Below are 14,333 nucleotides of genomic sequence, written 5' to 3' on the forward strand. Positions count from 1 at the left end.
GTTGGAAGTCGTCGGCGCCATCACAGTGCTGGCAGTAAGCACAAGCCACAAGCGCTTGAAATTGTCGTCATGCCGGTTAGTGCTCAAGATAAGGTTTAATACATCCATAGTTTTAGGAGAATGTCCAAGATCACCAAAAAGATCTCCCGCAAGCTCAAGCTGTGCATCTGTAGGAACCTTGAAATCCACCGCAATATCACCTCGGGGCACACTCATTATATGATGCACAGACTCTTCACTGACCGGTAACCTTCCGCCACCAGGTACAACAACCTCACGGGAATCAGGGTCGTATAAACCAGCAAGCCATTGAGAAAGCCGATTGAACAGATTATCACACTTGATATTCCGCAGACTAGTGAAATCCATGTCATCAATTGTGGCCATTCTCTCATCTGACATATCCTTACAGGCAGTCACAAGAGCACTAGGAGAAGCCCTGTTCCGATCTGCGGGAGGCTTATGCTTATTTAAGGGGTTCACCTCCTCAAAGTCATCATCTAATTTGCGCTTCCTTGGCATTGTGACCTGACACACAAGAATAACAAAGAGAAAAAAGTGAGCATAAAGGATGCACAACTGTTGAATTAATAGTCACAGACATATTCTTATGATACATTGGTAACTTGTGAACATACAACAAGATAACTCATCCACAACAAAGAAGGACAAGGACATGTGTGCTTCTACTAGATATTGAATACCTGAATTTTTGTTTGCTTATAATACCCCAATAAAATGTATGTATCAGGCAAGATAACTTATGCAAATTAGGGATGGCAACAACTTACACACAAACACATATATTGGACATCACAGAACTAAGCATTAAAAAATCAGTGACATGATAAATTTTACAGTGGAGTCCTGATAAATTATTCACACCACTGATGGTAATATTCACAATTAAAGTTCATGTGAGTTAAATGATGGCACATCCATCAGTTAGAAACACAAAATGCATCAGGAAACGAGACACCACTAATAGTGCTAACAAAAATCAGGGAAATCGAGCCGTGTAGCATTTAGAGAAAACCATAGAAGTCAGAATCATGAATGGATACATCACTGAGAAAACCATAGAAGTCAGAATCATGAATGGATACATCACTGATGGCGAATCGTGAATGGATACATAATGGTTTTGCATCTAAAGAAAACCCTAGAAATCAAAATCGAGTCGTGTAGCAGAGGGGACCAGTTCAAAAATTACGGCAACTAGCCACGAAATCGAAAACGACAAATTAATCACTGGAACGATGGGCATGTGAAACACGGCCTAACAAATTGCATATGCACCACGAATTGAACGCATTTAGCGCATTTCTCGTCTGTTCTAACATGTGACCATCCCGACAAACATCCCGCCACTAATGGCGTCAAGAAATAGAGCACGAACTACTGGGGGCGGATGTGAGGGCGATTGAGTCGATACTCACTGGTGGAACAGAATACTAGCACCGAGAATCGGCCGGAGAAGGCACCGCCGCTCGCCGTCGACGGAGAGAGAGCGGGGGCGAAGTGACACAGAAGCGGGCGCGCGGTTACCAGACGAATTGAGGCGCACGAACTACTGGGGGCAGATGTGAGGGCGATTGAGTCGATACTCATCGGTGGAACAGAAGACCAGCACCGAGAATCGGCCGGAGAAGGCGCCGCCACTCGCCGTCGACAGAGAGAGAGGGGGCGCGGAGCGACAGAGAAGTGGGCGTGCCGTTACCAGAGGAAATGAGGCGAGTGGTGGGGGAGGGGAGAGTTAAGTCGCGCAGGACGGGGGAGACGGTTCGAGCGACAGAAAAACAAAACTACTCGCTGGAACGTGTCGCGTGCGTCGGATTTGAAATGGACGGCATCCAGGTAGTGTGGCGATTTTGCAGTCGGGCACAGTGTTGCCAAATACATATTTCGTAAAAATATAGCTTTTCAGCTAAGTTTTTTTTTTGCAAAAAGGATCCAAATCTATTATAAAAGTGCATCCAATGTACAAATCACCTCAAATATAACAAAAATTACATCAAGACTCAGAGGCCACTGAACGACAACTACCACCACCAGAACGAGCCGCTGGCACGACTAAGTTATAGATATCAAGGTCATACGATACTCCCCTTCCTCCCACGCCACTCCTGTGAGCAGCTCAGAGAAACCCTACCGCCGGCCAACCCTCCCCCTCTCCCCCTCCCTCCATTCCTGCCGCCGATGTCAGGCGCTGATGTGTGCACCAATGCCGTAGGTTTACTTGGGGCGACTCCAAGTGTTGAACAAAAGACACGTACAATCATTTGTTTTGATGCAAGTATATCAGATGCTTTAGATTCTAATCTTCCGACTGTACTACAGCTTGGCTCTTTCTTCTTTGAGGTTTCGCCGATGGAGCCGAAGAAGGACACGGTGAAGCCAAACTTCAGAACCCCTCCAAAGTGCAGTAATATTGATAGTATTTTATGTTAGGTGAAGTAGTTTCAAGCATGCAAGCAAATAAGTAGTTCTTTTATTTTAAATTAGTCACGTGTGATCAGCGTGGCCGATTGATTAAGTAGCTTTCTAATTAAAGAATACTAGTGCAGAATAGGAGGGTCCACGTACAAGTTGTGCTAGTTAGCTTGTTTTTCTTCTTTCTCTCCGAGATGTAAAAGGAGGGGACCTCTGAATTAGTTTGAGACAGTTAGTAGTTTAGGTCCTTACGGCTGGTGTCTAGTGTATAAAAGGCAGCGTCCTGAGTCTTGTACGCAGATTAGTTGGGAGCTGAATAAAAAATACCAGAAAACGCCTCACGGCGAGGGGCACCAAAGATGCGTTCTTGCGGTTTCTAAGGTTTCGTTGCTGCTGTTCTTGTGTTGATCTCGTATCAATATTCGGTACAAGTCTACTCCTTTGGCTTCTTGCTATATCGTTTTGATCCAAAGGCTTTTCTTCTTCCACGTCGGTCTGTTTTTTTCCTGCGACGGTTGCTGCCGCTGTTCATTGATATTTTGCAAGTACCGTGAAGGATCGGACCAACCAGCGACTCGTCGTCTAGCCGAGTCTACATCAGGCGCCGCATGGAGAGGCCTGACCGGCATCGTCGTCGGTGGGGCCTCTCCTCCCATTCGCTCGCTCATCGGCGCCTACCGCAGGACGATCCGTCCGAACTGAGGCATTGTGCTCGCATGGGGCACGGTGTCGGGCGCCATGGTAGCATGGCTTGCTTGATCTGTCTTCTAACGACCCAGTTCCAATAAGGATCCGAATCTCTTGTGATCTGCTGTGCTGTCTTTGAATCGGGAGCTAGCACACACAATACTCAATGAAATACCAAAAAATCACATGTAATGTAATGTAAATCCAGAGTATTTATTACCTGATAGCCCTAGGGCTAGAATACACAACAAAAACAACAATAAAGATGTGGAGTCCCATCAACGTCAATGACAAAGTTGAGTGTAAACCTCATAACCCTATTTTGTATCCTTACTCTTCGTCTGGAAAATCTGTAACATAAAACTTTGCAGCCATATAGGTCAATACATTGAATGTAATGCCAAGTCACATCTAAGGTGTTATAAAATACCTATCATAAATGCATGTTGGCTTGTGCAGTGGTTCTAAATTAATATCTTGCATAAAGCAAATTTTATCCTACTATCAAAAGATTGTGCTATGTCGGCAAATATTATATGATTTAATTGGGCACCACCAATTCAATCAATTCCCTTCGTTGATTATCCCACTCAAATTTATTAAATGTAATGATATCTCTCAACATTTCCACTTCTAACCGCTCAAGTTGTCCGTAACCAGGGACACGGCTAATCAATGAGTTTTATACAGTCTGCAGAGATTTGTGCACGTTCCCCACAAGACACGATCATCCCTTTGTAGCTCCCACACTCAATTGTACGGAAATTGGGAGATTATGATGAGGTCTTCCAGAAGAGTTTCCCTTAACTCTGACAGTGCCCATCCCACCTACATATCTACTAAACCAAGTTAGATCACGTAGTAGTTGTGGCTGCACATGTAAGCTAGTAGTTATAAAAAGGTGGTTGATCACTTTGAGCCTGATCGAATGGTCCACTAGTGTGCTCTCCCATGATGGTAACATTGTACCTTGCCACCATTCATACTATTTTGCCCAGGTATTTCATGAAACTATGTTGGTCCTATTTACTACATTGCCAGTCACATCTCATCATGAATATCACTTCACATGAACCCCATCCACTTTAGCAAATAAAATATAATATTTCTACAACGATGGCGACAAGGAAGTAAGCTCAGACCTACTCATTGAACTACACTAGGATCATACTACATATTATCATACATACTCCTACTCATGCATACTACTCAAAAGGGACTAAATGCATAGTAAAATATAGGTTCATGTGCATGAACAAGAGATGGAACTTGTCTTGGTCTTCACTGGTAATAGTACAAAGTCTGATACTATTCTGCTTCGCTCTTTGGTCAATCTAATATAAGTAAATAACACTCAGTGAACAAGCATGCCATATAGAAGAATAAAAAAGAACACAAGAACAAATATGGCATAGTACAAAAGAACAACAACATACTAAGTATTATATCTAATATAGATTCTTATGATGTTTTAGGATAAATGGAAAAGAATTAATGGAAATAAAGATATAGTTAAGCCAGGATTCAAATTTGAATAAATACGAATGGCTTGAATATTTGAAACTAAGTTACATGATGGATGAGGTTTTAGTAGAGATTTATGCAAAAACAATCACTTTGGATTTCTAGTTTACCAGTGATGATTAAAACAAGGCTTGAATTCAAATTTGAATATCCCTAAAAGTATAAACTAAAGCTAGGGTTCATTGGATAAAAGTGAATCATAAGAAAAAATGCAAAATGAATTATTTGAGGAATAAAAAATTTGATTATAGGAATTCTATGGTTTGAATTCAAAATTCATATTGAATTATGAAAAGTTTGAAAGTCTAGATCAAGTGGTATATATGAATAAAGAATAACCTAACGATCATAATGCAGTAGATTTCACTAAATCTGGACATGTGGTTTGCAAGCAAGACCCTATTAAAGGTTTAAGTACAAATTTGAACACAATCAAATTTGTATGTTCAAAAGATGAAACCAAGTGTAGCATAGGATGATGCATTTCATGAATATCATTTTGCAAAAAGTTCCCTTGGATTCAAACTTGGAGCTAAAAAGTTATGACGGTTTGAAATCTCAGGTACTTTTCTGCCAAATTTCCATGTAACTCTACGCGGCATGATATTTTGAATTTAAATGGCAAAGCTAAGCTAAGCTGGCAACAAATCGACGGGATCAAGCTTATACCATGCAGGAGGAAGGGGATGATGCATGGGGTTCACCCGTCGGCGACTCCAAGTGAGAGAGAAAGGGGGCATGTGGTGGCCCTTAATCTGAAGTGAGATCGGACGGTCCATGTTGCCTCATGCCTCATACTGATTCGGCTGCTAAAACGGACATGGCGTTATCAAGTCTTGTGTTGGGAATTCGCAGGGTTAGAAACAGTGTTTGTATGTGCAATATTACACAAGTGCAACCTTGTGGCATTATCAACTCTTGCGTTGGGAATTCACATGGTTAGAAACAGCGTTTGCTCTAGAATACAGTGATGTTCACTTGTAATTTGCAGAAGGACAACTTGCAATCAACCATAGTATTTGATCATGCCGGAGATCTCTCATTGTCTTGCAATCTAGAATACAGATTGCAAAATGAATGTTCTAATATGTAACTTGGTCCCAGTCGAGGCCGAGCGAGGAGAGGTCACTGAGGATGGCCTCCTCGAAAATCCTGGTGGTACTTGAAGATCACGGTTCAAGCACCCCCGATGTGGAATTTGCTGATCGCCACAAGGGAAGCGAATGCTGAGCGGGTAGCTGGCGGCGGGCGAAGCACGGTCACACCTAAAAAAGGAGCCTGATGCGGAGCTACAACGGCGAAGAGGTGGGAGAGTGGCAACGACGAGCTAGGCGAGGCGGACGGGTGGCAGCCGGGGTCCGGGGCCGTGGGGAGCAACAACTATGACCATGGCCAGCCGGGGATCCTCGCGCCACCGTCTACACACCGGCGAGAGATGGGATTGGCGAGACGCGTTCGGGATAGAGGGATTGTCAAATCTTTCTAAAAAAATTCACACAGGGCCATAATTCCCTTGACTGATTAAAATTAATAATTTTAGTAACAGTTTAAATCAACGGCTGAAAATAACTAGCAGGGGTTTGTGTAATACAAGTTTAAGTTACAAAATATTGGGCTCTCACGGTTTAGAAAGAACATGTTTCAAGACAAATGTTGTATAAGACCAAAATAATCTTCATTAACAAATCCTCCAAAATGAATTAGCAAAACACGAAGGCCAAATACGTCCATCATACACATAACTACTTAACTATACACACAGATAGTTGTACTTCTCTATACAATAACGTACACATGTGCGTGCGACTGCCGAGATGCACTCAAGCCATGAGGTAGGCAACGACAAGCAAAACAGCAAGGCCAAACTCCATGGCCTCCACATTGGTTGCAGCGGAGCCAGGTGTTGGCGGGGGAGCGTTGCTTGCACTTCAGCACTTGGGCTGCAGGCTGGGGCAGGTGACGAAGAGGAGGAGCCTGGCATAACATCGATTTTGACCTTCATGCTGCCCGCGCAATGACCAAGGAAACCGCAGATGAAGTAGCGGGTGCCGGTGGCGGTGAGGGTGACAACATCATTCTCGGAGTTGAAGGTGGTGACGGGGCTGGCGGTGCTGCAGGAGTCGTAGTCTGCCTTGCTAACCTCGAAGACGTCGTGTGCCTGAGAGGAGTACTTGAAGACGATCTGATCGCTGGTTTGGAAGTTCCTAGAGGACGCCCAAGTGACGTAGTTGGTGTTGAGGTCCCATGCGCCGCCCAGCTCGCCCACGTTGTAGCTTACCGCAGACGCAGTGCTCAGGACGCCCAAGTGACGTAGTTGGTGCTGAGGTCCCGTGCGCCGCCCGTCTCGCCCACGTTGTAGGTTACCACATGTTAGCTTATATATTAGACCCGAGATATATGTTAACATGTGCTCCACTTAGATATGTAATACTTCACTAATTACAAGTTCAATTGTAGCCTACAAATACATATTTTTGAGACATATCAAACAATCATGCTAATTATATATCTAATCTAAGTATAAACCTCTGCCTGGTACAAGTCAAAGTTATGCAAGTCTAGCTTATCAAATTCTAGAATGAACATGTTTCTTGACAAATGTTGTATAAGAGAGACAAGAAAAATCTTTATTAAAGAAGAAGCCCGAATACATACAACCTACACATATAATTACTTGGCTACACATATACTTGCTAGTAATAATTACTTGACTATACATGACTTTATACATGTATGTGCAGCTGCACAATTGAACTCAAGCCATGAGGCCAGCAACGGCAAGCAAGACGGCGAGGCCAAAGCCCGTAGCCTCCACAGAGATGTCGGCGGAGACAGGCGTCGGTGGGGAAGCGTTGCTTGCACTTGGGCCGCTGGCCAGGCCAGGCGACGAAGAGGAGGAGCTTGGCATGACATCGATCTTGACCTTCATGCCACCCGCACAATGGCCAGGAAAGCCGCATATGAAGTAGTGGGTGCCGGTGACGTTAAGGGCGATGACATCATTCCCGGAGTTGAGGGTGGCAATGGGGGTCGCAGTGCTGCATGAGTCGTAGTCGGCCTTGCTGACCTCGAGGACATCATGCGCCTGAGGGGAGTACTTGAAGACGATCTGGTCGTCGGGTTGGAAGTTCCTGGAGGACGCCCATGTGTTGTAGTTGGTGCCGAGGTCCCACGCTCCGCCGGGCTCCCCGACATTGTAGATTGCAGCCGAGGCGGTACTCAGGATGGCCATGGCGGCCACGGAGAGGAGAATGTTTCTAGTGACGGCCATGGCAGTAGGACCTGCTGGAAGCAAGGCAGTGAGAGCTAGCAGAGGAGATACTAGTCGGATGCTACTATACTGAACCTTGAGGTGAGATTGTGTTGCTTCTTTAGGTGTCTGTGTCAGGTCCTATAAATACAAACTCATGGCCAGGTGGGTTGAAGAAACGCGGGCGGTAGGTGAAAGCGTGGAATATAGAGTACGCGGGAACACGAGCTAGGCATGCAAGTAGTACGTACTTGGTCATACTCAAACACCTAGAGAGATATATAATAAATAATAGACTGAAGATGTTAAGACCTTTTCAAGCGTTCTCATGGCATATCAGCCATTGTACTTGGCCTGCTGCTTCAATACCGACGCAGTCTGGGCTCCAATCCTCAAAGGAGATGTAGTTGACTATCATAACTGATAAATCTTGTATAAGTATATCCATAGGGCCAGCCGCATTTAAACTCTCAGTCTAAAAAAAAGTTTTAACCTCCTCTATTAAAATTGGCAGGTTTATTGTATAAACTCCCCGTCACAACTTTCAACTTTAGAGGTAAAAGCTCTCAGACCACGGATTAAGCACAAAAATAGTGACCAACATTGCATCATCCTGAATTGCAAAATAACGGCTCATGAAAAAAAGACTGAGCGGTAATATTACATTAAAGTAAATTTTATGTACTAAAAGGATGGATATACAATGGCGCCAACGAGGACTACTTTTGATTATAGTGATGAAAGATTTTCGAAGGATAAGTATTATTTGTCAACCAATGTTGGATAGAAGTCCGGTATATTTGTATTATTTGTCGTACATGCTCATAGCATCTTTATGCTATGTATAAGACTTGAAATCTAATCATTTCCTACCAGACCATCTTGATGAATGCTGCGTCGCGCTGCATGGGCCATGACTATCCCTTGATGAAGCACTTTTATCCAATGCAGCTGGTATTTTTACATTACTGAACGATGGTGCCTGGACTGGGGAAATTTTGGTCTCTCAGAGCGTTGATAGTGATCATCCTCCAGCCGCAAGAACATAACACTAGTGCAGAACCGGGCAATAGCATCGGTTCGTAAGGCCCTTTAGTGCCGGTTCCATAACCGGCACTAAAGTGTGGGCACTAAAGCCCCCCCCCCCTTTAGTACCGGTTCAGCACGAACCGGTGCTAAAGGGAAACCATGTGGCACGAGCCAGCTCCAGGGGCCTGAAGCCCTTTTGTACCGGTTGGTAAGACCAACCGGTACTATAAGGTTTGGGGGGTTTTAGTTTTATGATTTCTTTTTCATTTAATTTTGTGTTTCCATTTTAATTCTTTTTGGTTTGCTGGTATTTTACGATACTACACATTGTACACGTTATGCATATATATATATATATATAAATAGAATTTCTAGTAGAACCAATCATGCATATATATATCATCAATGTCTCACAAACCATCATATTAATTAATTCACACATACACACATGTATAGCTATATACAATTTCTCCTACATATGCATGTTGCCTTTGGAGCCAGTGGCATTATAGCCTAATTGGTGCCTTCGGAGCACGATGACAATTGGAAGTGGTTTTCATGGGGGCGGTAGCGGGTAATAGTATTCTTCCTTCGGATTTATGACTTGGTCGAGCAAAAATCCCGCTATTTCCTCTTGAAGTGCTTCTACGCGCTCCGTTTCTAGGAGCTTCGCCCGCACCTCTCTGAACTGTTAAGAAGGAGATCAATATGCATATGTATTAGTTGTGTGACTAGATATCGATAATGGTGTAAAAATTGTGAATAGTGTTTTGACAAGCGTACCCATTCCTGTCTTTGAGATCTGCTCCTTTCGGACGCCATCATGCGAATGTTCTCGCAAACGCAGAATGCACACAGATCAGTCCCCTGCGCCTGCTTCAGGGCCTTTATGAGAATGGAATTTGATCAGATAATAATTAATCAAGCATGATAATTAAAGAGATGGCAGCTAGCTAGCTAGCTAGTACTACTTAATTACTTACCTTGGGTCTTCCCCATTTAAGCTTTTCTTTCCATTCGTCGTCCGTGACCCTGATGAACCTTGCCCAAGCCCTGCCCGCCGAAAAAGAAAATGAATAAAGGGGTTATTAAATAGTTCATATCATGAAATGACGAACTAAATAGGTCGAGATATATAGTTAATAATGATTGAAATTACCTGTTGACTATCCCAAACAAGATGTTATAGTCAGTTTTTTCTTTGAGTAGTGAGTCCAGTATTTCAACTGTTCCGGCGTTAACTTTAATGATACACAAGACCCAGTGATATCTGCATGCACACACGTTTGCATGTCTTAATTAAGCGGGCATATGTAAGCAAAAACATGTAGCTAGCTAGTAGGCAAAAACAGAGAATTTGTAGTACAAGACAGTGTGACTCACTGGAAGTTGTAAGGAAGTAGTATATCTTCATTGTATTTGAGGCGCTTCAAGAACTCTAGCATGCTGTCCTCTACGGCCTTTTGATGACGTTCATATATTTTCCATGTGTATTCATTAACGGTGTTTGGGTCAATGAACCCAATGCCATAGCGTCCACCTTTTCTCATTTCATACATCTTCATCCTGCATATAATACCACAGAAAAGAATATAGTGAGGATAATTACAGGTTGATAAGGATCACTACAGCTAGCTTGAGACTTAAATTACAGAAAGAAATCACTTACAGACAATAGCAACTGACGATAGATTTGTCGAGTGCGTCTTGATTGTATAACTGAAACAGTTTAGAATACTCAACGGACACAGCTTTCTCATGGTAGTAATAATCCTCCTTGACATTCACCATGAGGGACAATCGATCGGAAATCTTGATAATGTTCATGTACCATTGATGCAATTCATACATTCTCGTTGGAAGGTTCTTGACCTTGTCTGGCTCGACCAAAGGTTGGCCCCGGACATATTTCCATTTTATTTCATCCTCTCTAAGCACAGGCATGGGCTCGATCTCGAGGAGTTGTCCAACAGTGATTTTGAGAACTTCAGCCTGCATTATATGCTCCTCCGTTATTACCACATTGCCCACCTCAGAAACGTAAACTGTTTGCCCACAATAATATTGGGCGCGCGTACTGTCATGTGTTGTTGGCACAACAAGCGAGGGGATCGATTGCGCCGCCTGTTCTCCCAGCTGGGGAATGGTTTTCCTGCATTTTTTGACAGCTGCTTCTTGTTTGCTCGATCCCGAGCTCGCCTCCTTACGTACACGTGCTCGATTTAACTTCCTGATGCGGCGCTCATAGTCTGTGTCAACAGGCTTGGGAGCTGGTGGTTGAGCCATACGAATGAAGTGGTCAATCGTTTCCTCAGGCACTTTCTCCCTTGGCGGCGTTGGCGGTTTCGGTGCAAAATGGGCTTCCACCTCGGACTTCGATATGGCTGCGATTTCCTCCTCGGACCTGTCATAAGCCCTCTGCGGAAGAGGCGTGAGGCTTGGACCATATTTATATCGCTTGCCTCCGCCTGTACTTCCTGTACTACCTCGACTCGTACCGCTACGCACCATAGCTGCGGGGTGTCTCTTCTGTGATTGCTGAGGTGGCGGAGACGGCTGATGAGGAGGAGTGGCCGCCTGAAGCTGTGTCGGACTTGGAGAAGGAGTGGCCTGAGGTTGTGCCGGACTTGGAGGAGGAGTGGATGTCTGACGCTGTGGCGGACTTGGAGGAGGAGGAGTGGCCTGACACTTTGCCGGACTTGGAGGAGGAGTGGCCTGACACTTTGCCGGACTTGGTGGACTTGCAGGAGCGGGAGACTGCTGACTCAGTGGCGGACTTCGACGAGGAGTTGGCTGACGCGGTGTCGGTGGCCTTCAAATGATGATGCAATCCTTTTTCCATAGGATGATACGATGTTTGGCGTCTCCGAGAAAGCGCTCGTCGTCACCTCCAGGATAGTCAAGCTCTAGCTCCGAATATGGGTCCACCACCTCATCAACCAAGACACGAGCATAGCCCGCTGGAATCGGGTTGCAATGGAAGGTTGCCTCGGTGGGATTTGTAAAAGCAACGGCGTCCGCCACCTTCATGGATATGTTCTTCATTTTGACGTGTAGCTCGCAGCTAGTGTTCTCCGTGATGTCATCCACGGGGTATCTACCGAGCATTGCGTCGTCCGGGGCGGAACCCACGCTGCTTCTCGGCATGGATGGGGCGGTGCTATCCAATGCTGGATCATTCGCTAGCTGCTGCAGCTGCTGAGACCACCTTTACTGGGTAAGTGAGTCGATCTGCTCCTGCTGCCGCTGGAATTTTACTACCAATTCCGCTTGACTTGCTTCTAGGCCTTGAAGGCGTTCATAGTCCCGCTTCCTCTGCTCCTCCTCCATCTTCCTCTTCTTCTCCTCTGCAATCTTCTTTCTCGCACGGGTTCTGTAGTCGGTGTTCCAGTCTGAGAACCCCTCATACCACGGAATAGCGCCCTTGCCTCGTGTTCTTCCCGGGTGTTCAGGATTTCCCAGGGCACGCGTAAGCTCGTCGTTCTCTCTGTTGGGCTGGAACACCCCCGATCGTGCCTCTTCTATTGCAACAAGTATCGCATCGTCGGCTCCCTTCAGACTTGCCCTCCTCAAAACATTGCCTGTCTTCGGGTCCAACTCCCCCCCATGCGTATAGAACCAAGTCCTGACCCTGGGGGGCCAGCTCTTAGTAACCGGAGTGGCACCTGCATCCTCCATCTCTTTCTCAGACTTATCCCACTTAGGCATCGCCACCGCATAGCCACCTGGCCCCAGCTTGTGGAACTTATCCTTTTTTTCGGCATTCTTCTTGTTTATTCTCGACCGTTCCTTAGCTAATTCCGAATCCTTGAATTTCACGAAATCGTCCCAATGAGCACGTTGGTTCTCTAGTGTTCCCTCGAATACTGGAGTCTTCCTTCCTCCCTTGACGTACTTGTCCCATTCACGATTCTTGTGGTTCTTGAATGCAACCACCATCTTCCTAAGAGCAGCGTCCTTGACTTTCTGCACATCTGCTTCTGTGAAATGATCTGGTAGGGTGAAATGTTCCATGAGAGTATCCCAAAGCAGATCTTTTTGATTCTTGTCGACAAAAGTAACATCTGGACGTGGAGCAGCGTCCTCTTTGCCTTTTTGTCTTTTGTCTTTTGCTGGCTCTCTCCATTCTTGAAGGGAGATCGGGAGTTGGTCCTTCACAAGAACTCCGCACTGACGAATGAACTTGTCCGCAATCTTCTTAGGCGCTAATGGTTCGCCATTAGGTCTGACTGCCTCGATATTGTACTTTACGCCCTCCTTCAACTTTTTGTTCGGGCCTCGTTTCGTCCTTTTGCCTGAAGATTTGCTCGATCCGGATGGCTGAAAGAACAAAGATTGATTCGTTAATATATCTTCAAGTCATTTAAAACATGTGATGATCACCAGATACCTGCTTATATAAATATATATACCTCGCCGGTCTTTGTTGTTTCAGGATCAACATGTTCTTCGTCATCGTCATAATCGTAGTTCATGACTTCATCAATTCGGTCGTCGCGATCGAATATCATATCACCCTCTCCGGTGTTGTTTAGAAATTCGGAGCCATCATAATCTTCTTCATTCTGATCATCATTTGGCCCGCGTATCATATCGAACATGGTCTGTTCTCCCTCTCTGTCGGTATTGTCTGCCATAGCTTTTATTTAACTAATTCAAAAGAAATATAAAACAATTTAGTATTCAAATTACATCGTCTTGAATAATAGATATAATCTCGAATACTTCGTCTAGAATAATAGATATAATCTCAAATACATCGTCTCGAATAATATATAATATTGAATAGTACATCACTGGCTAGCTAATTAAAGATCGAATACTATAGAAGAATCTAGGACACTCGCGGTTCCTGCGGCGCGGGCGGTGGACACCCAAAGAGAAGGAACCCTCACAGGATCATAGCTGAAGTGAGATCCCCAAAGATACTGCCAGGTATTAGAGAACCTGCCGCCCTCTAACGCAACCATGTAGCGATGGACGTGCTCGTCCTCCTTCCTGACACGGCGACGTACCACCTCCGGCGGGGCCGGGTCCCTCCGCACCTAAACTGGCCCACGCGAACGCCACCAAACGAGATCAGGGTCGACGACGGGACCCGGGGCCGGGTTCCTTATCAAGCGGCGCGCCCCTCCAGGCAGCACCTCCCAGTGCCAGCCCGGCGGAGCCCAGTCCCGGACATGGGTCGGCAGGACGTCGTCGCGGACGGGTCGACGGCAAGGATGCGGGCCGGGCATCGTCGAGAACAAATACTAGCTATATGCCCGCAAAAAGTAATATTTTTTTAATGATTGGATTTTGATAACTAAAATTTCTAACATTTCTACTATTTCAAAAATCTATATATTATTTCATACTAATTAAGCATCTAACACTAAAAACAGAAAACACAACTTCTATACATCCATTA

At 45.0% G+C, this 14,333-nt stretch overlaps 1 protein-coding gene and 1 pseudogene across 1 annotated transcript; both read right to left on the reverse strand.

The window, feature by feature from the left end:
• Positions 1 to 6,464: 6,464 nt before the first annotated feature.
• Positions 6,465 to 7,051, reverse strand: LOC123039609 (blue copper protein-like; annotated as a pseudogene).
• Positions 7,052 to 7,329: 278 nt separating this feature from the next.
• LOC123042624 (mavicyanin-like) lies at positions 7,330 to 7,991 on the reverse strand. The gene has a single exon (XM_044465044.1). It carries the CDS (start codon positions 7,913 to 7,915, stop codon positions 7,400 to 7,402), a length of 516 nt encoding a protein of 171 aa, XP_044320979.1. The 5' UTR covers positions 7,916 to 7,991; the 3' UTR covers positions 7,330 to 7,399.
• Positions 7,992 to 14,333: the final 6,342 nt, after the last annotated feature.

This window comes from Triticum aestivum, chromosome 2B (assembly GCF_018294505.1).
Source record: "Triticum aestivum cultivar Chinese Spring chromosome 2B, IWGSC CS RefSeq v2.1, whole genome shotgun sequence".
NCBI classification, from domain to species: domain Eukaryota; kingdom Viridiplantae; phylum Streptophyta; class Magnoliopsida; order Poales; family Poaceae; genus Triticum; species Triticum aestivum.

What these genes read in the sequence shown, in the direction of transcription:
- LOC123042624 (XM_044465044.1), bottom strand. Translation starts at nt 7,915, where the DNA reads ATGGCCGTCACTAGAAACATTCTCCTCTCCGTGGCCGCCATGGCCATC.